Source organism: Zalophus californianus, chromosome 5, assembly GCF_009762305.2.
Source record: "Zalophus californianus isolate mZalCal1 chromosome 5, mZalCal1.pri.v2, whole genome shotgun sequence".
Taxonomy (NCBI): domain Eukaryota; kingdom Metazoa; phylum Chordata; class Mammalia; order Carnivora; family Otariidae; genus Zalophus; species Zalophus californianus.
The window spans coordinates 89343090-89369645 of NC_045599.1; the positions used below are offsets into that span (position 1 = coordinate 89343090).

A 26556-nucleotide genomic window follows, 5' to 3' on the forward strand; every position below is an offset into this window, starting at 1 on the left:
TCTGTTCCATTGATCTATGTGTTTATTTTTGTGCCAGTACGATACTGTCTTGATGACTACAGCTTTGTAATATAGCTCGAAGTCCGGAATTATGATACCTACAGCTTTTCTTTCTTTCTTTCTTTTTTTTTTTTTGAAGATTCTATTTATTAGAGAGAGAGACACAGCAAAAGAGGGAACACAAGCAGGGGGAGTGGGAGAGGAAGAAGCAGGCAGAGCAGGGAGCCGGACGTGGGGCTCGATCCCAGGACCCTGGGATCATGACCTGAGCCGAAGGCAGACGCCCAATGACTGAGCCACCCAGGCACCCCCAGCTTTGCTTTTCATTTTCAGGATTGCTTTGGCTATTCAGGGTCTTTTGTGGTTCCATACAAATTTTGGGATTGTTTGTTCTAGTTCTATGAAAAATGTTGGTGGTACTTTGATAGGGATTGCATGATAAATGTGTAGATTGCTTTGGGTAGTATAGACATTTTAACAATGTTTGTTCTTCCAATCCATGAGCATGGAATGTTTTTCCATTTCTTTGTGTCTTCTTCAATTTCTTTCATACATGTTCTATAGTTTTCAGAATACAGATCTTTGACCTCTTTGGTTAGGTTTATTCCTAGGTATCTTATTATTTTTGGTGCATTTGTAAATGGGATCAATTCCTTGAGAAGAGATGAGTTTTGATTGGAAAGGAATATGAGTTTTATTCAGGAGGCCAGCCACCTGGGATGAAGGTGGACTCTCATCCAAAAACCAAATCCAAATTTCTGCCTGGCCCAAAGATTTTTGAAGGAACTTTAATCAGTAAAGGGGGAGCATGGTAGTATGTAACACTTATTGATTGCTTGCAGACTCAGTGGTGCTAGCTACAGAAGTTATTGTGGTGCTAGAAGTTGTGCAAGCAGGTTTGTTTCTGAATCTTTCTAGGAAACAATGCATGATCTATAGATATAAAAGAAATGCTTAATCAATCACACAGGGTTAAAAGGTGCTTGCTAAAACTTAAAGACTAGGGGGCTTTGTGAAGATGGCGGCGCCGGGGAGTTCTGAGATGCTGGAATCGGACCTGACAAGTGCCGTCACACTTTTGAAAAACCTTCAGGAGCAGGTGATGGCTGTCACTGCACAAATACAAGCTCTGACAAAAAAAGTTCAAGCTAGAGCCTATCCTACAGAGAAGGGTCTCAGCCTCTTGGAGGTAAAAGACCAGCTACTGCTCATGTACCTTATGGATTTGACCCATCTCATCCTGGACAAAGCCTCAGGAGGGTCTCTTCAGGGACATGCTGCAGTTTTGAGACTGGTGGAGATTCGCACGGTTTTGGAAAAGCTTCGTCCCTTGGACCAAAAACTGAAGTATCAAGTTGACAAACTAGTCAAGACTGCAGCGACAGGCAGCCTCAGTGAGAACGACCCACTCCGTTTTAAGCCTCATTCCTGCAATATGATGTGCTCATCATATTGAGCTCTGAGGATGAGGAAGATGAAGCAGAAGAAGGCCAGTCTGAAGCTTCAGGGAAGAAATCTGCAAAAGGAACAGTTAAGAAATATGTTCCACCATGTTTGGTTCTGGTACATTATGATGAAACAGAAGCTGAGTGGGAGAAGAAGTGCCTAGAATGGGCAAAAAAACGGGCATTGAGCAGCTCTGTCATTCGTGAACTGAAGGAGCAGTACTCAGATGCTCCAGAGGAAATCCGTGATGCTTGGCATCCTCATGTTACTCGCCAAAGTCAGGAGGATCAACACAGGATTAATTATGAGGAGAGCATGATGGTGCGGTTAAGTGCCAGTAAACGCGAGAAAGGATGGCGAAAACGGGCCAATGTCATGAGCTCACAGCTCCATTCCCTCACACACTTCAGTGACATCAGTGCTTTGACAGGAGGAACCCGTCATCTTGATGAGGATCAAAATACTGTTAAGAAGCGGAAGAAGATACCGAAGAAAGGTTGGAAGAAAAAAGGTTTTCGGAGGCGATGGTGATTATGGGTGTACATATTTATATGTATATTTGTTGTCATCCTGGGATACTTCTAATTTCACTGTATGTAGGTTTTTTTTCCTTGAAATTCATTTTTTGCTCTGGATATTTGGAAAGATCTTTATTAATAAAATTAACTAATCAATTAATAAAATTGATTTTACTTATGGAAACAAAACAAAAAAACCCTCAAAACTTAAAGACTACTAAATTGGCCAGAGGGGCCCGAGGCAGTGGCTTCAGAACTACTGTGTTTCTTGAGCTCAGGCAAGGATGATCATGGCCCTAGTATTCTCAGCGTGCCCTACCTTAGAGTCTCCACTCCATGATCAGGGGCTGTGTGAAGGGATTCTCAGCTTTTCAGTAGTGTTTGCCTGGGACTTAGCCTCAGCAACAGGTAACTGGAGACAGAATGAGAAACACTAATATCCTGCTCTTCCTTGGAAGGAAACCTGTGACTATGAGCTGGGGGGTAAGTGTGCCCTGTATTCTTGGCTACAGCGGTCTGGAGAGGAATCTCTACCTCACTGAGCTGGGAGGTGGAGGGGAGGGAGCAGTCTTGGTTCAGATATTGCAGAGTCTCACTTTTCTCACTGAATTTTTAATAGTTTGTGTTTTTTTCTGTGTTTTGTTCTGTTTTTAGCAGATATTTATTTACTGTTTGTTCTTAGGACTATTTTCAGAGGCTTGAAAAAAATTTTTTTTGAGATTTATTTATTGCAAGAAGGAGAGAATGCGTGCGCGCATGTGCCAGTGAGTGGGGGAGGGGCAAAGGGAGAGGGAGACAAGAAGACTCCGTGCTGAGTGCCCAGCCTGACTCGGAGCTCTATCCCAGGACCCTGAGATCACGACCTGAACCGAAATCAAGAGTCAGACGCTTAACTGACTAAGCCACCCAGGAGCCTCGAAATGGTGGTTTTTAAAATAATTTTCACCAGTTTCACTGAGGGCACAGGTCAGTTATGCTGTCATGCTATAAATGGATTCTCTAAGTAGGTAAATTTTATGGTATGTTAATTACATCTCAATGAAGTTATTTATTTTTAATCTTATTTAAATTCAATTAACATATAGTGTATCATTAGTTTCAGATGTAGAGTTCAGTTATTCATCAGTTGCTTGTAACACTCAGTGCTTATCACATCATGTGCCCTCCTTAATGGCCATCACCCAGTTACCCCGACCCCCCCCACCCACCACCTCCAGCAACCCTCGGTTTGTTTCCTAAGTTAAGAGTCTCTTATGGTTTGTCTCCCTCTCTGATTTTGTCTTATTTTTCCCTCCTTCCCCTATGATCCTGTCTTGTGTCTTAAATTCCACATATGAGTGAAACCATATGGTAATTGTCTTTCTCTGATTATTTCCCTTAGCGTAATACTCTCCAGTTCCATCCATGTCATTGCAAATGTAAGATTTCATCCTTTTTGATGGCTGAATAATATTCCATTATATATATATTCCATTTTATAGATCTATCTATCACATCTTCTTTATCCATTCATCTGTCAATGGACATCTGGGCTCTTTCCATAGTTTGGCTGTTGTGGACATTGCTGCTTAAACATTGAGGTGCAGGTGCCCCTTCGGATCACTACGTTTGTTCCTTTGGGTAATAAATACCTACTAGTACAGTTGCTGGGTTGTAGGGTATCAATGAAGTTATTTTAAAAAAGAGAGAAAGCTGTCACGTTGTGTTTTCAGGATTGAGGGGTTGTAGTCCCTGGCTTCTGGCCATGGTCCCCCTCCCATTTATTTCTCTTTTACATGGATTTCATTAAATAATAAGTCATTTATTTTTTTAAAGATTTTATTTATTTATTTGACAGAGAAAGACACAGCGAGAGAAGGAACACAAGCAGGGGGAGTGGGAGAGGGAGAAGCAGGCTCCCCGTTGAGCGGGGAGCCTGATGTGGGGCTCGATCTCAGGACCCTGGGACCATGACCTGAGCCGAAGGCAGACACTCAACAACTGAGATACCCAGATGCCCCAAAAGCCATATTTTTTTTTTTAAGATTCCAACTTCAGATTACCTACTTATTGCAAATTCTTCTTTGACACCTACATACACATCATCTGTTAGCTGTCAGCATTGTGTATGGGTCTCTTGGGATTCTGTCTTTAGCTTATCCTTGATAGGGTTCTTACCACATTCCTACAAGGTCCTCTTGTTGATATTCCCTGTGGTAATGTAATGACTGTTATTGTATTGTTCTACCATGGCCTGTTTCAAGTTAGCCTCTCTCCCATGGGTGAGCATTTGGATTGTTTCTAGTTTTTAGCAAATATACTGTTTTGTTACAGTCATCTTTGTTCAAGTCTGTTCTTCTCTCTTTTGAATCATCTCCATGAGATGTATTCCCCAATGTGGTATTACTCAGGTTGGGAGTATGATCATTTTTATAATTCTTGACAGCTATTGCCAAATTTCTCTCTGGAAAGATTACACTTGTTTATAGTGCATTCACAATGAAGAAATATACTTATTTTCTCACAGTCCTGTTACCATTGAATTTTGTCTGTTTTGTTTTTGCTAATTTAACAAACGTGCTGTGGGACTTTTATTTTGTATTTCTTTAATGGTTCATGATGCTCTACACCTGTTTTTTTTTTTTTAAAGATTTATTTATTGGGCACCTGGGTGGCTCAGTTGGTTGGGCATCTGCCTTTGGCTCAAGTCATGATCCCAGGTTCTGGGATGGAGCCCAGCATCAGGCTCCCTGCTCCGCGGGAAGCCTGCTTCTCCTCTCCACTCTCCCCTGCTTGTGTTCCCTCTCTCACTCTCTCTGTCAAATAAATAAAATCTTTAAAAAAAAGATTTATTTTTTTAGAGAGTGAGAGAGAGGGCACAAGCAGGGGGAGGGGCAAAGGGACAGACAAACCTCAAGCAGACTCTCCGCTGAGCACAGAGCCTGATGAGGGGCTCCATTTCACAACCTGAGATCTGACTTGAGCTCAAATCAAGAGTCAGTGGTTCAACCGACTGAGCCACCCAGGTGCCCCCCCTACCTTTGTTCTAGTGCTTGTTTATTGCTGACATTTTCTTGTGGGTTAACTCTGTGTGTTTGACAATCCCAACTTTGTTTATAACTGTGTGACTTTGGGCAAATCATTAGCCACTTTTCCTCAATGTGATTCAGTTTCTCAAACTGTGGATTAGAAACTGAACTAAAACAGTGTTTACTTTGTTTAGTAAAAGAACTCTTTTTTCCAAACATGATTCTATGTAGATTCCTAATGTTTGGAAGAGATTAAAAGTGGTAGCTTATTAATATAGTTATTTTATAAGTTAAAAATACGTTATTTCTAAAATCAATTAATTTGAACAATGAGGCAGTCCAGATAAAGATAAAATTTTGCATTTGGGTATTATAGGTGGCAGTTGAAGTCTTTGTATCAGAGCCATCATGTAATTTACTCCTGTTCTTTTAACTTTCTATTTTGGCATAATTTCAGACTTACAGAAAAGTTAAAGGAATAGTACAAAGAATTCCCATATAACCTTCATCTGGATTTCCCAAATGTTAAAATTTACTACTTTAATGCCATCATTCTCTCTGCACTTGCTTTATAGATAATATTTTTTTGAACGACCTGAGGTCCATTTGTAGACATGATGCCACTTTTCCATTTTACTTCATTGTACATTTCTTTTTTTTTGATTTTATTGGGGCTCAGTTGGTTAAGTGTCTGCCTTTGGCTTAGATCATGTTCCCAGGGTCCTGGGATCAAACCCTGCTTTGGGCTCTCTGCTCAGTGGGGAGCCTGCTTCTCCCTCTCCCTCTGTCTACCGCTCTGCCTACTTGTGCTCTCTCTAATAAATAAATAAAATCTTTAAAAAATTATTTATTTATTTGAGAGAGAGACAGTGAGTGCGAGAGAGCATGAGCAAGGGGGAGGGTCAGAAGGAGAGGGAGAAGCAGACTCCCCACCTAGCAGGGAGCCAGACATGGGTGGGGCTTGATTCCAGGACCCTGGAATCCTGACCAAGCCAAGGCAGACACTTAACTGACTGAGACACCCAGGTGCCCCTTAATATACATTTCTTAAAAACAAGGACATTTTCATATATAATCACAGTACAGTTATCAATATAAAAAAATCACATTGACACAATGGTGTTATTTAATCTATATATCTTGTTCAGATGTCACTAATGATCCCAATAATTTTTTATAAAAGCAAAAGAGAATTCTAGATCATATGTTCCATTCAGTTTTCATGTCTCTTTAGTTTCCTTTAATCTGGATGAATTCCTCAATTTTTGTCTTTCATGCCATTGTCCCTCAGTTTGGGTTTGTTTCTCTTTCTCTATGATTAAAGTTTATGCATTTTGGCAGCAAACCACAGGCATCATATCAGTTTGTACATGATAGTGATGTGTCTCGTTACTAGTGATGGTAACTCTGATCACTTGATCAAGGTGGTACCTGCCAGTTTTCTCTACTGTAAAGTTACTATTTTTCCCTTTGTAATTAATAATGATTTTATAAGGAAATTGAGAGTATATAATTATCTCGTTAGTTATCGACCTCATATCCACTAGTTTTAGTATTCATTGATGACACTTTCTTATTACTCTGTTGCTTGCCAAATGGTGGTTTTCTAATTTCATCATTCTTTCTACATTTATTGACATTCCACCTAATGGAAGAGCTGTCCCTTCTCCGTTATTTATGTACTTATATCAATATATATTCAAGAGTTATTTTATTTAATGAGTTACAGTCCATGACTATCATTATTTATTTTGATTTTTATATTGTCCCATATATGACCCTAGAAACCCCTCCGAATTGGCTCCATATGTTTGACACGTTCTCAGTTTTCTTTGAGCATATCTTTTTTTTTAAAGATTTTGTCAGAGAGAGAGAAAGAGAGAGAGAGCGCGCGCATGCAAAAACAGTAGGAGGGGCTGGCAGAGGGAGAAGCAGGCTCCCCAGGGAGCAAGGAGCCCGATGTGGGACTTGATCCCAGGACTCTGGGATCATGACCTGAGCCAAAGGCAGACGCTTAACTGAGCCACCCAGGCATTCCTCTTTGCGCATATTTTTACTTTCTTTCACAATCAGATGATCCAGGCTCCTCTTGTTCTTTCCCCAGAGTCAGCCATTTTTCTGAGGAATCCTAGTTTTGTATAGGAGGGAATGGTTTTAAAAACCAAGATCTGGGGTCTAGATGTTCTCATTCCTATTGTGGTGTCATTGCTTCTAGGTTCTCTTAGTATATAGACTTAGGTTATGTATAAACACATACACACATCTGTGTGTGGATGTGTATTATGCATTTGTATGCATTTGTGTTTTTTTTTCTCTTTTTCAGTGTGAATTCCCCCCCCCCGCCACTTCAGTGTGGTGAGGTTATTCAATTGCAATACAGTTTGGTTTATTTATTTCTATTTTTATTCCATTTAGTTTTCCCCCATCCTTATTGATTTTATTTTTTTAGGAAATGTTAACAAGGTTCTAAAACTAGAACTACAATAAAGGCTTTAACTTATATTGACCTTAAAAAAAACAGAAGAGCCAGTTATTTTACCAGCAAAATGAGTTTACTTGGGAATAGCAGAGGAATTATAATTCAGCACAAGCAAACTATGGTGAGCGGTAGGCAAGCCGTAAGAACAGAGGAGAGAGCTTGCCTGTATAGGAGAAAAGAGGAAGCTGGAAGTGGTGTTTTGCTGAGTTCTCATTGGTTAGGCTATTGCTGGCAAGGAGAAATTCTGCCTGCTTCCTGCTGGGATATGCAAAGAAAGCTTCTTCCAGTTGAGGAATGCAAGGTATGCTTCTTATGGTGTTACCTGGGTGAGAGCTCTCCCCTCAGGGCCTCTCAACTTCATTTTAGATGAGGTTTCCTTTATTTATTTTCACACATAGATATCTCCCCTTCTCACATTTCTATCCCATTCCAATGGCTACTTGTCCATCATTCTTTCCACTTTGAGTCTGTCCACTCCCAGTAGATAACCAGTTGATAGTTTCAAAGTTGCCCCTTGTGTGTGTATATGTGGTTTTTGTTTGTTTTGCTGCTGCGTATCACCTCTGCATAATATTCCATTAATTGGATGTTCTGTTTTCCTATGAATGGATATCTGGTTATTTCCAGTATTTTTATTTTATTATTTATTAAAAAATTAAAAAAAAATTTAAGTATGCTCCACACCCAATGTGGGGCTTGAACTCATGACCCTGAGATCAAGAGTTGCACACTCTACTGACTGAGCCAGCCAGGCACCCCTATTTCCAGTATTTTTAAATCACCAGTGAGGGGTGCCTGGGTGGCTCAGTTGGTTAAGTGTCTGCCTTCAGCCCAGGTCATGATCCTGGGGTCCTGGGATTGAGCCCCACATTGGGCTCTCTGCTCAGTGGGGAGGTTGCTTCTCCCACTCCCTCTCCCTCTGCTTGTGCTTGCTATCTCTCTATCAAATAAATAAATACTTTTAAAAAATCACCAATGAATAATCTTTTTTTTTTTTTTACTATTTTATTTATTTATTTGACAGAGAGAGTGAGCAAGAGAGCACAAGCAAGGGTAGCGGGAGAGGGAGAAGCAGGCTCAGTAGGGAGCCTGACGCAGGGCTCAATCCTAGGACCCTGGGATCATGACCTGAGCTGAAGGCAGATGCTTAACTGACTGAGCCACTCAGGCATCCTACCAATGAATAAACTTATGTATGTATATTTTTGTATTATTGAAGGAATATCTCTCTCTTAATTCGATTCATAATACCTAGAAAAATCCAGATTCAGAGATGAGTATTTGTTAATTATCAGTTTTTAAAAAGATTTTATTTTTGAGAGAGAGAGAGAGAAAGAGAGAATGAGCTGAAATGAAGAGTCAGCTGGTTAACCAACTGAGCCACCCAGGTGCCCCAATTATCACAGGGTTAAAATAGGTTGCTTGCAGTCTCAAGCTGTTCAATGAAACTGATTTTGAAGCTTTTAAAAAAGAGAAGGAAATTTTTATTTCAAAATGGAATCAAGACCCACTATCTCATGGTGTATATTCCTTGCAAATATAGATTAAAAAGCACAAAAAACCTATAATAAATGCTAAGACAAACAAAAAAACCAAACCCCAAAACCAAACAAACAAAAAAACTCACACCATGACTAACATAAGTAATGTAGATAATATACCTGAAACTCACCTAGCATTTTCTCGGTTGCTATGCACATGTGCTGTGGCACTGTTCTTTTTTTACAGTTCTACATGAGTAGACATATATAGCCCTACATTTTAAAAAAAGTGAAAAAAGCTTCCTAGTTACTGTGGTTTGAGGAGGTTTATAAATAATACTTCTGTTCCCTGCCCAAGATTGGAACCAGTTAAGAGATTAGTGTGTTAGCCAAGTAAGCTTGCTTACACTTCAACCCTGAACTGGATGGACTTCCCTCATAATAGGCACATCTAAATAGTCTTGGCTTTTTTTTCTAGGAGGGAGGGGGCAGAGGGAAAGGGAGAGAGGGACTCTTAAAGCAGGCTCTATGCCCAGTGAGGAGCCCTATGCAAGTTTCAATTTCACAACCCTGAGATCATGACCTGAACCAAAATCAAGAGTCAGACACTTAACTGAGCTACCCAGGCTTCCTAGTCTTGGCTTTTCTTGGAGGAGATGGGTGAGGTGAGGGGTGATGTGAAGTGCCACCAAAATTATAGTAGAGAAGAGCAGAAAATGTGTGCTTCGTGCTTTATGCAGGTAGGCAGATCTGGGAGGTACTGAGGGAAGGGCTGAGTGAGAATGTGCAGTTCCTTCTCTGAAGCCTATCAGACATAAAAGTCAGCCCTGTTCTGGGAGGAATAAGTGAGGAGGAGAAGAGGGGCCAGGATTATTACACTAGTGCTTCCACGTGGAACATGAGGAGTTGTAAATAAATGATTTTCCCAATATTAATAAATGGCCCACTTTATTATTATTTATTTTTTAAAGATTTTATTTATTTGACAGAGACACAGCGAAAGAGGGAACACAAGCAGGGGGAGTGAGAGAGGGAGAAGCAGGCTTCCCGCGGAGCAGGGAGCCCGATGTGGGGCTGGATCCCAGGACTCTGGAATCATAACCCAAGCTGAAGGCAGATGCTTAACGACTGAGCCACCTAGGTGCCCCAATAAATGGCCCACTTTAAAAATGACAAGAAATTCTATGCAGAAATGGCAAGAGAAGCTTTAGAGAGAGAGATCAGCATAGAAACATTAGGTAACTTGGATGTAGCAATCACTAAAAGTTCTCTGGTGATTACTTTGTTTGCTTTAAAATATATAGTTAATTCATTTTTAATTACACTAGTTCTAAAAATAAAATCAGGACATTAAGAATATAGTAAGGTTCTCTTTCATCCCAAGTTTAGACCTCTAGCTCCCTTTTCAGAAGTATCCTATATTTTCTGCTTATTATGTATCCATGTATCCACCCAGGCCTATGAAAATACTTCTACATGTATCTGTTACTTTAAAAGATGTGATATTATTTGTATAAGAGTTTGTGTTCACATAAGTAGAATCATCATTCATTCTTCTCTACTATGTGCTAGTCATTCTTCTAAGTACTGGGGATACAGCAATGTAGAGAATAATATTCTCATGGAGCTTGCATCATCCTGCAACTTGCCTTTTAAAGTTAATATCATGTTTTGAGATGTATCCATGATGGCACATGTAGATTTAGTTCATTTATTTTAATTGTTCTATATTATTCTATGAATATACAATACTATTTAATATATCATTCCCTTACTGATGGACATTCAGATTTATACCAATTAGGATGTTGTTTACTGCAGGTAACAAAACATTACCGATGTAAATATTAAGGGCATTTATTATTTCACATTATAGAAAATCCAGAAGTTGTTTTTTAAAATTATTTTATTTTTAACGATTTTATTTATTTGAGACAGAGAGAGGGAAAGCACGAGCAGGGAGAAGGCCAGAGGGACAAGCTGACTCCCTGCTGATCGCAGAGCCCAACATGGAGCTCAATCCCAGGACCCTGAGCCAAAGTTAGACACATAACCGACTGAGCCACCCAGGTGCCCCAGAAAGTCCAGAAGTTGAATGGTTTCCAGGTCTATATGATCAGGGCTCTCACCCTGTTATTTTCTGTATTTTCCTCTTGAAAGCTGTGTATTAGTTATCTGTTGTTATATAACAAATTATCCCAAATCTTAAATAATAAACATAATTTTTGTGGGTCAGGAATTTGGGTATGGCTTAGCCAGGTGTTGCTTTTTTAAATTTTTTAAAAGATTATTTATTTATTTATTTATTTATTTGACAGAGAGAGAGAGAGAGAGAGAGACAGTGAGAGAGGGAACACAAGCAGGGGGAGTAGGAGAGGGAGAAGCAGGCTCCCTGCTGAGAAGGGAGCCTGATGCAGTGCTTGATCCCAGGACCCTGGGACCATGACCTGAGTTGAAGGCAGATGCTTAATGACTGAGCCACCCAGGCGCCCCCAGGTGTTGCCTTTGACTTAAAGTCTCTCATGAGGTTGTAGTTAAACTGGCACCTTGTGGGGGTGGTGGTGGAGGTGGAATTCTCTCCCACATATGGGTCTCTCCACATGACTGCCTCCTCACATGGCATTTGGAGTCCCCCAAAGTGAGCAAATGTAGAGGGTGAGAATGCCCAGGAAGGAAACCAGGGAACCACAGTCTATTTATAACCTAGTCTTGGAAATGCATCCCATCATTTCTGCCTCATTATATTTTTTAAAAAGTAAGTACAGCCCACCCTCAAGAGTGTGAATGCCAGGAGGTGGGATGATTGAGGGCCATTTTAGAAGATGCTTATCAATGGCTGGTTACAAGATGGCTGCCAACAACAACTGAATCAGCATTCTTCTCTGAAGTAAGAATTCTGGCCTTGCATTGAGACATTTTTGATCTCCCCTTCCCAATTCAATTCAGTCAACATGTATTGAATGTTTGCTTTTGTCCAGGCTCCTTGCTGCTTGCTGGGGTTACATGGATCATGTCTTCAGAAAGCTCACGAGTCTTATAAAAGAGATAGATACATACAGCAAGTAACTCCAGTATACCATGGGTGATCAAATGTCCCAGCAGCCAAGGAAGCAAGCAGGAGCATTGTGCTGGGGTTGAGAGACAGCAACCTTGGACTTGGGTCTCCTCAACTGGTATGTGCATTCTCATTCCAGAGATGAGCAAGAAGCAGGGGTTGGCCAGGACTGCCCTTGGGTGTCCCATAGCAGGGGCACTCAGGGCATTCCCTTTTCCAGTGTCCCTCCTGGCAATAACTGCCTTGGTTTCATCCCAAGTTGACGATTCCCTATCAGTTGTCTGGTCTTCTGGACCTCTTAAGGTCACCTGGAACTGGTGGGTGGATGAAGTAGGGGAGCCAAAAGCTGCATCTTTTTGGCCAATTTCCTAGCTCTATTAGCTTCCTCTGCCTTGTCCATGTTATTATAGACCTTGAAGGCCTCTTCCACCAAGGTTGACAGTGGAGTCTGAGGGCTGGCCTCTAACTTTTGTAATTTTCTCCTAATGTCTAAAGCAGATTGGATAATAAAATGCATGGCAAGCAATGCTCTTTTCTCTGCAGACTCCAGGTCTGTTAGTATAGTGGGCAATCTTCACAGAAGACAATGAGATCTAACCATCTGCCAGTGACAAATTCAACTGGCACAGTGATCAAGAAGCCCACACATCCCCTCCACAGACAGGGACAGAGGGAAGAAGTACCAAGAAGTTTTAAAGAGGGTAACAAAACAGGGAGTCTCCACGTTGAAAGCGGGCAGGGGGCAGAGTGGGGGAAGCTGGAAGAGGAGAGGGAGAAAAAGAGGAAAAGAAATCAAGCAGGGGGCAGTGGAGGGAGGCACTCTGTCCACTGCCCATTGGGGTGATCAGGCCAAGGGAGTCAGTTTTTTCAACCCATCCCTTACCGGTTTCTATTCAGACAACTTGGAACCAGGGAATGAGAGGAGAAAGAGGAAAAAAAACCCACAAAGTTTTCCTGAGGCTATCAGACTTCCAGCTATTAGCCTACACTGTGTGAGGATTGTATCTCCATCACTCTTACTAGTCCCTGGTTAGGGACCGCCTGTTTGACCAAGGTCTGCATGGTGTGAGGTGAGCCTTTCCCACCTCTACTGGTTAGTTACCTACCAGAGGGACCACGTTCTCACAGGCTGAGAGGAGTTAAGTTGTAGCTATCTTGTAGCCATCCCATTAGTAGAGTATAAGAAGGAGGGGGAAAAGCATGGAAAAGAAGAGGGAAGTTAAAGGAGGAGGGAAGGAAATTGGGAAGGAAGGGCGAAAGGAAAAATGTTACCTGAATGAGAGTAGTGGGAACCCCTGGGATGCTGGAGGCTGACTTACCTAGCACGGTGACACTGAACCAAAGGTTCAAGGTGGCTGCTTGTCAGCTCTGAAGGGGTTGCATCCAGCTGTCCATCCACAGGGGTCCCCCACATCCTCCTGGAGTCCTGGTGGAGTTGCCAGAAAAGTGTGATACCAATCTCTAAGGAGACTTAGGCGGGAAAAGGGTGACATTTAAACATGTAGAGGTGGGAAATTCTTGACACCTGTGCACTTAAGGGTCATGCTTCTTCGTGTCTCACATGTCTAATTAGCATGTGAAATCTCCACCCTTAGTATTATAATGAGGGAAAAAGGCAGTGTAAGGTCAGCATTGGTGGCCATCTTGGCATAGACCGGTTTGATTCAGTCTTCACCAGTCTTCATAGCTGAGTCCTTCCTTTCCATAAACATCTTGTTTCCACATTCCTGCAAGATATACTACTGTGAGGCATAGAGTTTTAGCTTTTCTTTCTATGGAGAGCCAAGGAATGCTGGATTTTGCAGTGAGGGTTGAGGGGACCTGAGTTTAGTCCCTGCTCTGTCTCATTTCAGGAGACTCAATGAACCTTAGATTAGACTACTCCTGCTGTTAGAGAAGTGAGCCAGAGCTTACAATATATAATTAATCTAGGTCAAGTACATAAAGCAATATCAGACCTTGCAAACAAAGTACTACCAGCCCCCACCAAGGATGAGGCTGAAAAGAGGACCCCTCCACAGGTTAACCCAGGAGATCAAGTCCTTCTTAGAACTTGTAAAGAAAACTCCCCGGAGAACCAACTGTTGCCTAAATGGAAGGGTCCCTACATGGAGTGGCCAGAGTGGCCAAGAGACCCTCTGGCCACTCCAAATGCAGTCAACTTACAAGGAGTCCCTAACTGTGGCACATCTTTCCAGATTAAAATTCCTCTCTCCCGAACATCCACAGAACCATCTAGAAGACCTGAAGTCATCCTACTCCTGTGAGACTGTAGAAGACCTTAAATATATATTCCAGGGGCACCTGGATGGCTCAGTCGGTTAAGCCTTCTTTTTTAAAGATTTTATTTATTTATCTGACAGAGAGAGACACAGTGAGAGAGGGACCACAAGCAGGGGGAGTGGGAGAGGGAGAAGCAGGCTTCCCAGTGAGCAGGGAGCCCGATGCGGGGCTCGATCCCAGGACCCTGCCTGGGATCATGACCTGAGCCGAAGGCAGACGCTCAACGACTAAGCCACCCAGGCGCCCCTGGTTAAGCCTCTTTAAGTCCTGAAGACTCTTTCCTTTGTGCTATCTTCCTTGTGCTGTAGTGTAAGCCCCAATAAAGCCTTGCTCGGAACTCCTGTTTGACTTCTTGTCCATTTGTATTGTTTAGCCAACTCAAGGGCCCTTTTCAGCATCAGGGTTAGAGGACGCAAAGGAAGAAATGGTTGAGTTGGATTTTGGAGAATCAGTTGGAGGTAGGTGACTTGGGAGGATAAGAAAAGGTCATTCCAGAATTGAATGTTACAGAAGGGGTGCCTGGCGGCTCAGTTGGTTAAGCATCTGCCTTCAGTTCAGGTCATGATTCCAGGATCTTGGGATTGAGCCCCACTGCTCTTCGGGGAGCCTGCTTCTCCCTCTCCTCCTGGCTCATGCTTTCTCTCACTATTTCTGTTGCTGTCTCTCAAATAAATAAATAAAATCTTTTAAAAAATGTTATAGGAAATGTTAAGAATAATATAACTAGTGCTTGCTACTGCAGTACATGTACTAAGAATAATGTAAATAATTCCACCACCTAATTAACATATTTTCTTATGTTTATATTTAGGTTTCTTCTTTTATATTTTATTTTTTATTATTTTTTAAAAGATTTTATTTATTTCCTTGAGAAAGAGAGTGCAAGTGAGAGAGAATGAGTGGGGGAGAGGGGCAGAGGGAGAAGCGGACTCTGTGCTAAGCAGGGAGCCAGATGTGGGGATCAATCTAGGTCTATTACCTGAGCGGAAGGCAGACTCTTAACCTGAGCCACCTAGGAGCCCCAGGTTCCTTCTTCATTAAAAAAAAGAACTATCTGAAGTCCTGTGTATCCCCCCTCCCAATCCATCCTGACTTTTACTCCTCCCCCGCTCCTGCCCTTTTATTATCATAGTGCATATCCGCATATCCATGAACCCATAGTTCATTCTCTATACTTAACACATATATTTTTTCCATTATCAGTATATACTGTGATTCTGTTAAATTTACATAAGTTTCACAGTGCACATAATTGGCATGTTGCTATTTATAACTCTTAGGAGCTATCAAATGTTGATACGTATAGGACTCATTTATTAGTTTTATTTGTTGTAACATTTTATCATGGGAACATATCACGTTTTATCTATTTAAGATTATATTTTATTTATTTGAGAGAGCACAAGAGGGGGTAGGGTCAGAGGGAGAACCAGACTCCCCGCTGAGCATGGAGCCCGATGCGGGATTCGATCCCGGGACTCAATCCCAGGACTCTGGGATCATGACCCCAGCCAAAGGCAGTCGCCCAACCAACTGAGCCACCCAGGCACGCTATTCGTCTATACTTTATTGCACATTTCCGTTGTTTACATTTTTCACGAGGAAGCAGGCTTGAACATGAATTTGTCTTTTTGTGCACACCTGTAGGAGTTTCTATATTCTTCTAGACATGAAGTTGCTGGATCATAAAACGCACATTTAAAATTTCACCAAAAGTGGCTGTTCTAATTTTACACTGCGAACTGACACCTCTAAGAGTTTACGTTTCTCAGATTCCTTCCCTTCCTGGAAATGGTCAGATTGTTAACATTTACGATCAGGACATACTTTTCAAGTAGTCATATGAACAGACAATTTCAGTATAACTCTATACGCAAACAAAGGGCCGGAGGAGGGTTGATGTGGCAGAGGAGGCTTTGAAGGGGTTCACTGTAGTGTTTTGAGAGCCCTATTGTTACTCTTTGGTTTCCCTCAACGTGCTAACAAATGATACAGCGAACAAGCCCACTGCGAGCGCGCGGGGAGTGCCCCACACTGCGCTGGAAGATCAAACACTACTCCAGTGATGGCGCGCTCCAGCCCTAGCGCAATGGTACGACCTGGCCGCGGCTTCCCCCCGCGGTGCGGGTTGGTTGCGTCCAGGACGCCGGCGCACGCGCCCACACCCGCCCGGGGAGCGCGACTCCTCCCCGCTGTGCCTCAGCTTCGCGCGCATGCCTCCCCCCACCCCCGCCCGCGCTCCTGACGTGCTGCGGACGCTCGTGACCCGCAGCGCCCCGGAGGAGGGGCTCGGCAGAGGGGCGCCGGCCGGTCGGTGAGTACCTGCCGCCTCCGCTCACCTCCAGCCCGCCCTCTTCCCGCCTCCTTTTTTCTCTCCTGGGGGCCGCGGCCCGCTTCTCACCTGGAGGGGCGCCTCTGACGGGGAGTGGAGCCCTCACGGCGCGGAGGCGGACCTCTCCGGACGCCGGGGTGGCCCTTGAGGATGTTGGGTGGGCGTCTCCGGACACCGGGGTGGGCCTTTCGGGACGCCCCAGGAAGCTGGCAGGCGGGGCGCCTCCCGACGCGGGAGTGGGGCCCCTTGGGACTTCGCTGGACGCCTCCTGACGCCGTGGTGGGCTTCCGCCCCCAGTCCCAGGCCGGCCCACTTCGCACCAGGGGTGCGGCCTTTATCCTCTCGGGCGCTCCTTCGTTATTTCTCGTCAGCCGATGGGCTCTGATTCCCCCCCCCCCCGCCCCGGTCCCTCGAAAGCGTCTTCCTCACCCTGAACACCCCGGGACGAGGCTCCGTTCTCGCTGTCTGCCTCCACGGGGCCCCAGAGCCGGGACCTCTACACGAGGACCGGCCTCGGTGCCCCTCCGACTCTTACGCCTCCCGCGCCCGCCCGCCCCTCCCGCGCGCAAGCTACTGTTTTGTTGCGGAGTGATCCTTCCTTCTGTTAGTTGTTTGCCCAGAAGAAAATATTTTGTTTGGAAATCATTTTTTGCCACTTTCCCCTCCAGCAGAACTGATGTTTCCTTCTGTACGATGACAGTGTTTCAGCCTATTACACTCACGGATTTATTTAATCTTAACACTTTTACGAGATAGGTACTTATTCTCAGTTTACTGATGAGGTAACTGAGGATGGACGACCTACCTCGTAAGTGGTAGAGCTGTTTTGAATCCAGGCAGCCTGACTCTAATGTTCTTGTATTTAGTCACTATATCATACTAAGATATAAGTATTATCTAGGAAAAAGTGAAAGTTTTATCCTTCTGTATTTTTTCCTGTTGGGGGGTAGTGCCTTGTAGATGAATCAAAGAATGATTTTTGAAGTCAGGCATATCGAGCCGCAGTTCACAACATAGCCATTTACCAACCTAGGAAGAACTTAACCAATTGTTTGATTTTGAGTAAGTTTACAAACATGTAAAATAGTGATACAAATCGTTAAAATAATGAATAGTGATAAAAATAGTATAAAATAGTGATACCTACCCTATAGAGTTATTGGGAGGATAACCTTTATAATGCGTGTGAGGTACGTAGAATAGTATCCCAGGACTCAATAAATGACTATAATTTATTACTCAAAATTATGCATTTTGTTACACATTTGTTCTGAGGCTGAGTATAAACTGGGAAATAATTGTGCGTGTGCTTGTAAATGCATTTACCTTTTTTATTTTACGTACTTAATGTATTATCGGCGCAAAAAGGTGGTTTTATTAAAGCACTAGGACAGGATCCATGAGTAGAAAGAACTGCCACATTTACCTTTTTTTAAATCAAGGAAACAACGGGGCGCCTGGGTGGCTCAGTTGGCTAAGCGTCTGCCTTTGGCTCAGGTCATGATCTTAAGGTCCTGGAATTGAGCCCTGCATCAGGTTCCCTACTCAATGGGGAGTCTGCTTCTCCCTCTCCCTCTGACCCTCCTCCCTGCTTGTGCTCTCTCTCACAAATAAATAAATAAAATGTTTAAAAAATAAAAATAAACTAAGGAAACAAGCCCTTGAAATCAGGTGATATGCTTGGTACCAAATTTCTTGGGTAGTGACTTATTCAATAACTTATGGTCAATCATTCATAAAGACTTGTTAAGGTCCCTATATCCCCAAGCTTTCGAAGTGATTTTGACATGTTTGGTAGGTAGAATGTCAAGATTTTTAAGTTATTTTTTCAGTGATTGTTCTTCAGATGGATCAAGATGATAGCTTTGCTGAAAGAAAATGACAAATAATAACCCAAATTGGGGATTTTCAAGGGCATTACTAAAAATGCTACCTGTGAAATAAATAACAAGTCTCATTATTGTGTCACCTTTCCTGTTTGTGCATTCTTTTAGAGACATTTTGTTCCTGTCATGATTAAGATGAGGCTGTTGGCCTCTAAACTCTATTCTTCCTTCACAGTTGTAATTCATTCTTTAGCCTCAGTTCCAGTACTTGAAGGTAAGCCATTATTTTAGTGAGTTCTTCATTTTTAAGGGTAGCAACCTAAATAAATAGTAGCTGCACTATATGCTGGTCTGCTTGTTTAAATTGGCCAAGCAGTGCCTTGTTTTTTGCTCTTGGAATTAGTGTGTGGTTAAATCTCATGAAGCACTGAATTTTGGAGTCTGTAATCTGTGGGGGGCCTCTACTTAATGCTTATCAATCTCTTATCTGCTTTATTCTCTGAAAACCCACTTTGAGACTGCTGGTGGTTCTGTGCTACAGAGAAGGGTAGAGTTTTTATTTATGTATCTTTAAGAAATTACATATATTTGGTGGTATAGCTACTCTTCCTATCAGATTTGAGCATTTTGGTTTAAATAACCAGGGTACAGAAAACATTTAATAAGATGAAAACTATTCCATACAAGGTGTTTTCCTGTGGCACTGTGATTCCTTCAGAATCCTCCCGAACTAATTCTGACTTCCAAGTCTTACCTATGCTATTCAACCTATAATAATTTTATTCTTGGGCGCCTGGGTGGCTCAGTCGTTAAGCGTCTGCCTTCGGCTCAGGTCATGATCCCAGGGTCCTGGGATCGAGTCCCACATCGGGCTCCCTGCTCAGCGGGAAGCCTGCTTCTCCCTCTCCCACTCCCCCTGCTTGTATTCCTGCTCTCGCTGTCTCTCTCTGTCAAATAAATAAATAAAATCTTTAAAAAAAATAATTTTATCTTTCTGTGCTTTTGTTATATTTAATAATTTAAATATATACATTATACTATTCATTCAGCACGTATTTTTTTTTTTTTTTAAGATTTTATTTATTTGAAAGCACGAGCTGGAGGGGAAGTGGGGAAAAACAGACTCCTCACTGAGCAGGGAGCCCAACGCGGGGTCTCAATCCAGGGTCCCTGAGATCATGACCTGAGCCGAAGGCAGATGCTTAACTGACTGAGCCCCCCAGGTGCCTCCATTCAGCGCATATTTATGTGTGCATTACCATACATCAGGCAGCAGTTTTAGTTAGAAGAGGTATAAAGATTAAGTCATTAAGTATTGGAGTCAGGAGACAGAATTCCAAGCGTCTCCTTTGTGACTTCTGACAAGTTACTTTTCTGAACTTATGCTTCCTAGTAATAATTATATATACTTCCTAGGTTTTTGTGAAGATTAATTAATTAAAAATACTTGGGACCCTTGAATTACCATGTGAGTTTTAGGATCAGCTTGTTAATTTACAAACACACACACACACACACACACACACAACTAGGATTTTATTAGGTATTGCATTGAATTTATATGTCAATTTGAGGAGTAGAGTACCATCTTAAGTTTTTTGAACCTTGAACATGGGATGTTTTTCATTTATTTAGATTTTCTCTTATTTAAAAAATGTTTTGTAGTTTTCAGGGTATAAATTTGGCATGTCTTTTTTTTTTTTTTAAAGACTTTATTTGAGAGAGAGAATGAGAAAGAGAGAGAGCATGGCGGGGGGAGGGTCAGAGGGAGAAGCAGACTCCCCGCTGAGCAGGGAGCCCGACATGGGACTCTATCCCGGGACTCCAGGATCATGACCTGAGCCGAAGGCAGTCGCTTAATCAACTGAGCCACCCAGGTGCCCTAAATTTGGCCTGTCTTCTGTTAAAACTATGACTAAATATTTTAGTCTTTAGGATGCTATTGGATTTGTTTTCTTAATTTCATTTTCAGATTGCTCAATGCAAATGTATAGAAATACAGGTAGTTTTGTTTTGATTTTGTATCCTGCAGCCTTGTTGAACTTGTGTATTCTGATAGTGTTTTTTTTTTAGTGGATTTCTTAGAATTTTCTGTATACAAGAGTATTGCATCTAAATGATGATAAAACTAAATATAGTTTTACTTCTTCCTTTCCAATCTGGATGCTTTTTTTTCTTTTTCTCTCTTTTTGCCTAATTGCTCTGGCTAGAACCTCCAGTATAATGTTGAATAGAAGTGCTTAGAGTGGACATGCTTGTTTTGGACCTGATCTAAGGGAAAACTTTCAGTATTTCACCATTAAGTATAATGTTAACCACGGGTTTTTGATAGATACTTTTTATCAGGTTGAGGAAGTTCTCTTCCATTCCTAGTTTAGTGTTTTTATCATGAAGGAGTGTTGAATTTCGTCAAATGTTCTTTTTGTGTACATTAAGATAATCATGTGGTTTTTGTCCTTTATTCTATTTTTTTAAAAGATTTTATGTATGTATGTATTTATTTTTTAAAAAGATTTTACTTATTTGACAGAGACAGCGAGAGAGGGAACACAAGCAGGGGGAGTGGGAGAGGGAGAAGCGGGCTTCCCGCTGAGCAGGGAGCCCGATGTGGGACTCGATCCCAGGACCCTGGGATCATGACCTGAGCTGAAGGCAGACGCTTAACGACTGAGCCACCCAGGAGCCCCGATTTTATGTATTTATTTGACAGAGAGAGACAGCGAGAGAGGGAACACAAGCAGGGGGAGTGGGAGAGGGAGAAGCAGGCTTCCCGCAGAGCAGGGGGCCCGATGCGGGGCTTGATCCCAGGACCCTGGGATCATGACCTGAGCCAAAGGCAGCCGCTCAACGACTGAGCCACCCAGGCGCCCCTCCTTTATTCTGTTGATATGGTATAATACATTGAGTTTCAGATCTTAAACCAACCTTTTCTTCTCTTGATACATCTTAGTCATTGTATATAATTCTTTTTATATAATATTGGGTTTGGTTTGTTAGTATTTTGTTGACGATTTTTGCATCTATATAACAGATACTGGTTCCTTGTTTTATTTTTCTTTTGTCTTAAAAGATTCTATTTATTTAATTAATTTTTTAAAAAATATTTTATTTATTTATTTGACAGAGAGAGACAAGGCGGGAGAAGGAACACAAGCCGGGGGAGTGGGAGAGAGAGAAGCAGGCTTCCTGCCGAGCAGGGAGCCTGATGCAGGGCTCGATCCCAGGACCCTGGAATAATGACCCAAGCCGAAGGCAGACGCCTAACGACTGAGCCACCCAGGCGCCCCTTAAAGATTTTATTTTTAAGTAGTCTCTGTACCCAACATGGAGCACAAACTCACAACTCTGAGACCAAGAGTAACACGTTCCCCTGACTGAGCCAGCCAGTCACTCCTGGTTTCTTGTTTTCTTTTATTATTTTTGTCTGGTTTTGGTATCAACTGGTCAGGTAGAATGAGTTGGGAAGTGTTCCCCCACTTTTTTTGGGGGGGGAGAGTTTGTGAAAGATTGTTACTTCTTTAAATGTTCAGTAGAATTTCACAGCAAATCAGAAATGGTAGGACTAGAGTTGAGCTGAAAGGCCTAGGTGCATTTGTATATCCTGTAGGCCTTTGAATTGAGTTTGTAATTGAAAGCTCAAGAGTGAATGTCACTTTGAAGTTACAAAGTAGGGAGAGAAGGAGATTGAGTATAGCATAACGGTAAATACTTTAATTTAGTGAGAGGAATAGAAGGAAGAAGAAGGAAAGGAGAGGTCAGATCTAGGAGAAAACTCAATTGAGCAATATCACAGACACTAAGACTATCATAAAGAAGGGATTTGCCAAGATGACTAGTGGAATGAAAGCTGAAGAGAGGTATATGGATTTGGTGGCAAGGAGATCTTTGATAATTCTAAAGGGAGAGCAGATTCAGATTATGTAACATATTAGTAGAGAAGAGGGTGATAAATGGACACAGTGGATATGGAATGTGCTCTTTAAAATTAATGTCAGAACTTCAAATTATCTCCAGAGTCTAAAGTTTAAAGAAAAATAATATGTACACATGGTTCAAAATTCAAATAGTAGGGAAAATGTCTTTCCTCATCTCTCTCAAATTCTCTCACACTTTTGGCAATTTCTTGTGTATCCTTCCAGATGGATTTTAAAACAGGGCTGTGTGTGTGTTTTAATTTGCACAAGTAAAACAATACTTTGTTTTTTAAATTAATGATTGCTTTGGAAATTTACAGTGTGTGTGTGTCAATGTATAGATTATGAGCAAAGCATTTGATGATAAAGGAGAGATAATATTGGCGATAGGGTTGAGGGAACTTATTTTTAGGCTTAGGAAGTCTTGATAATGTTTGTAGCAAGGGAATAGAGTGGATCTAGAAGGAACTTAAATATAGATACAAAGGGTTAGGAGGAGCTTACTGTGAAAGACTTGAAGACAGGTCCCTTAGAAAGGATCAGTGAAAAATCAGTTGGCTTGATTTTGTGAGTCTCTCTAGGAATCTTATCTTTGTAGCTGGGGCAAGAAGTACACAAGTAGTATTTTCCAGGGTTAGGGGCTTTAGAGGTCCCATTGAAATGGCTGACTATGGGACCCGGGGTAGGGAGCAAGTTATGAGAGGCAAATTAAAGATTTTTATCTATTTGACGAGAGAGAGTATAAGCAGGGGTAGCGGCAGGCAGAGGGAGAGGGAGAAGCAGGCTCCCTGCTTAGCAGGGAGCATGATGTGGGGCTCAATCCCAGGACCTGGGATTCATGACCCAAGCCAAAGGCAGACACTCAACCCTCTAAGCCACCCAGGCACCCTGCAAATAGTGATTTCTTTTTCTAGTGTTGAGTACAATTCTAATAATTGATTTCCTTAATTTAAACCCCACTTTTTTATATTTTATTTTTTTAAAGATTTTATTTATTTGAGAGAGAGAGAAACAGCATGAGAGGGGAGAGGGTCAGAGGGAGAAGCAGGCTCCCCGCCGAGCCGGGAGCCCGATGTGGGACTCGATCCCAGGACTCCGGGATCATGACCTGAGCCGAAGGCGGTCACTTAACCAACTGAGCCACCCAGGCGCCCCTCTTTTTTACATTTTAACGTAGGTAAAACGGGTGGCTCAGTTGGGCGACTGCCTTCGGCTCAGGTCATGATCCTGGAGTCCTGGGATCGAGTCCCGCATCAGGCTCCCTCTGACCCTCCCCCCTCTCATGTGCTCTCTCTCTCTCTCATTCTTGCTCTCTCAAATGAATAAATAAATAAAATCTTAAAAAAAGAAAAATTATTTAACTTTCTTAAATTACTTGAATTAACAACCTACGAAAGGCTTTTAAGTGTTTCTTAGTTAACAAAAAGTTTTTCCTAAAAATTATTTTTGAACTAGAGATGAGAGCTGAAGATTGTAAATTGGTTAATTTCTGTTTTTGATGGCTTGAGAAAAATTTATCATTGCTGGTTTTTTTTTTAATCTGCACTAAAGGTATCATGCTATTATTTACTATTTTTCTTTTAGTTTTCACTTATTAGCGCACGTCTTGGAGATTTTTCCATGAGATTATGTACAGTTGACCCTTGAACAATACAGAAGTTATGCGTGTTGACACCCTGTGCAGTTGAAAATCTGTGTACAACTCTTGACTCCTCAAAAACTTAAGTACTTGGGGCGCCTGGGTGGCTTAGTCGGTTAAGCGACTGCCTTCGGCTCAGGTCATGATCCTGGAGTCTCTGGATCGAGTCCCGCATCGGGTTCCCTGCTCAGCAAGGAGCCTGCTTCTCCCTCTAACCCTCCCCCCTCGTGTACTCTCTCTCTCTCATTCTTGCTCTCTCAAATAAATAATAAATCTTTAAAACAACAACAACAACAAAAAACAAACTTAACTACTAATAGCCTGCTGTTGACTGGAAGCCTCACTGATAACATAAACAGTCAATTAACACGTTTTGTATGTTGTATGTATTGTATTACGTATTCCCACAATAAGATAAGCTGGCAATAAGAAAAGGCATTAAAATAATAAAAAATGTTTATGGGGTTCCTGGGTGGCTCAGTTAAGTGTCCTGCTCTGGATTTTGGCTCAGGTCATGATCTGAGGGTCCTGGGATCAAGCCCTGTGTTGGGCTCCCTGCTCAGTGAGGAGGAGTCTGCTTGTCTCCCCCTCCCTCTGCCCCTCCACTTGTGCGTGCACATGCTCTCTCTCTCAAATAAATAAATCTTAAAAAAAATGCATTTATGGTACTGTAGTGTAAAAAAACCCACATATAAGTGGACCTGCACAGTTCAAACCCATGTTGTTCAAAGGTCAACTGCATATGCTTTTGCTGTTTTTCTTTTTTTTAATTGTAGCAAAGTGTACATAATTTACCAAATATATAAAATTTTATCAAAATATACTCAAAACATCATTTTAACCATTTTAAGTGTACTGTTTGTTGGTATTAAGTACATTCACATTGTCATTCAACCATCAGCACCATCCATTTCCAGAACGTTTTTCATCTTCCTAAACCGAAACTTTACCCATTAAACAATAACTACACATCCTTCCTTTCCCCCAGCCTGTGGCAACCACCATTCTGCTTTCTGTTCTATGAATCTGACTACTTTGTCCATTTGTGTCTAACTTATTTCACTTAGCATAATGTCTTCAAAGCTAATCCATTTTTTAAAAGATTTTATTTATTTGACAGAGAGTGCATGCATGCACAAGCAGGGGCAGTGGCAGGCAGAGGGAGAGGGAGAAGCAGGCTCCCCTTCCAGCAGGGAGCCCAATGTGGGGCTTGATCCCAGCATCCTGGGATCATGATCTGAACTGAAGGCAGATGCTTAACCTACTGAGCTACTCAGGTGCCCCAAAGTTGATCCATGTTGAAGCATATGTCAGAGTTGTCTTCTTTTTTTAAGGCTGAATAATATTCCCCTGTATGTATATATCATATTTTGTGTCTGTCAGTGGACATTTAAGTTGCTTCCACTCCTTGGCTATTGTGAATAATGCTGCTGTGAATATGGGTGTACAAATATGTTTGAATCCCTGCTTTCGCTTCTTTTGTGTGTATATCTGGAAGGGGAATTGCTGGATCATATGCAAATTCCATTTTTGATATTTTGAGGAACTGCCATACTAATTCCCATAACAGCTGCACCATTTTCCATTCTTCTAGCAGCGCATAAGGGTTCCAGGTTCTCCACATCCTCTCCAACACTTGCTATTTTCTGTTTTCTGGATAGTAGCCATCCTGAGTGTGAGGTGGTATCTTATGGTTTTGATTTGCAGTTTCCTAGTGATTAGTGATGTTGAGCATCTTTTCTTGTGCTTATTGGCCATTTGAGTATCTTCTTTGAAGAAATGTCTATCCACATCCTTTGCCCATTTTTTTAATGGGTTGTTTTTTGTTATTCAGTTGTAGGAGTTCTTTATATAGTCTTGATATTAACTGCTTATCAGATAAACAGTTTGCAGATTTTCCCCCATTTTGTGGGTTGCTTTTTCACTTAATTGAAAATTTTGACACAGTCAGTTGTTTATTTTTGTTGTTGTCTGTTCTTTTAGTGTCATACTAAGAAATCATTGCAAAATTCAACGTCAGTTTTTTTCCTTTGGAAATTTAATCTCCTTGGGTTCATGAGATTAAGTCATTGTTCTCAACTATATTTACTGCTAATGCTGGAGAATTAGTAACTCTCTTCACATGTAGTAAAGAATTAGAGATGAGAAAGGTGGGTAGGCTACATGGTTAAGGGCAGCAGAAGGAGCAGATGTGTTTGAAATAGAATTAAAAGGGATAGATTTAGAATTTTGGAGTTAGGTAGTTATAGTTAGATTTTTCTTGATCACAGCTATGCTATTCAGTAAACAGAGCTCTGGTATTGGCTTTTATTGTCGTAGAGACAAAATAAAAAAATGGTTTGTGTTTATAATTTTAATCATGAAGTTGATGGAATTCACCTTCACTCTGTTATTTTTTTTAAAAAGATTTTGTTTATTTGAGTGAGAGAAAGAGAACATGAGCCGGGGGTGGGGAGGGGCAGAGGGAAAGGGACAAGAAGGAATCCCAATATGGGGCTCAATCCCAGAACCTTGGGATCATGACCTGAGCCAAAGGCAGATGCTTAACTGACTAAGCCACCTAGGTGCCCCTCGC

General features: G+C 41.8%; 3 protein-coding genes across 10 annotated transcripts in view; 2 read left to right on the forward strand and 1 right to left on the reverse strand.

The window, feature by feature from the left end:
* Nucleotides 1-16730, reverse strand: part of ZNF346 (zinc finger protein 346) — a 71551-nt gene extending 54821 nt beyond the window's left edge. The window contains exons 1-2 of the mRNA XM_027606684.2: nt 16672-16730; nt 13307-13413 (exon numbers count right to left, since the gene is read on the reverse strand). The gene's annotated coding sequence lies outside the window, so the exon portion shown is untranslated. The remainder of the gene's footprint in view (nt 1-13306; nt 13414-16671) is intronic.
* LOC113929634 (neuroguidin-like) lies at nt 1014-1977 on the forward strand. The gene is given in 2 exon segments (XM_035727789.1): nt 1014-1447; nt 1450-1977. Coding segments are annotated over 2 exon segments (957 nt in total). The 5' UTR covers nt 1014-1018.
* The window catches only part of UIMC1 (ubiquitin interaction motif containing 1), a 112212-nt gene continuing 102098 nt past the window's right edge, over nt 16443-26556 (forward strand). For all 8 annotated transcript variants that reach the window (XM_027606668.2, XM_027606669.2, XM_027606673.1 and 5 more), the window contains exon 1: nt 16443-16584. The gene's annotated coding sequence lies outside the window, so the exon portion shown is untranslated. The remainder of the gene's footprint in view (nt 16585-26556) is intronic.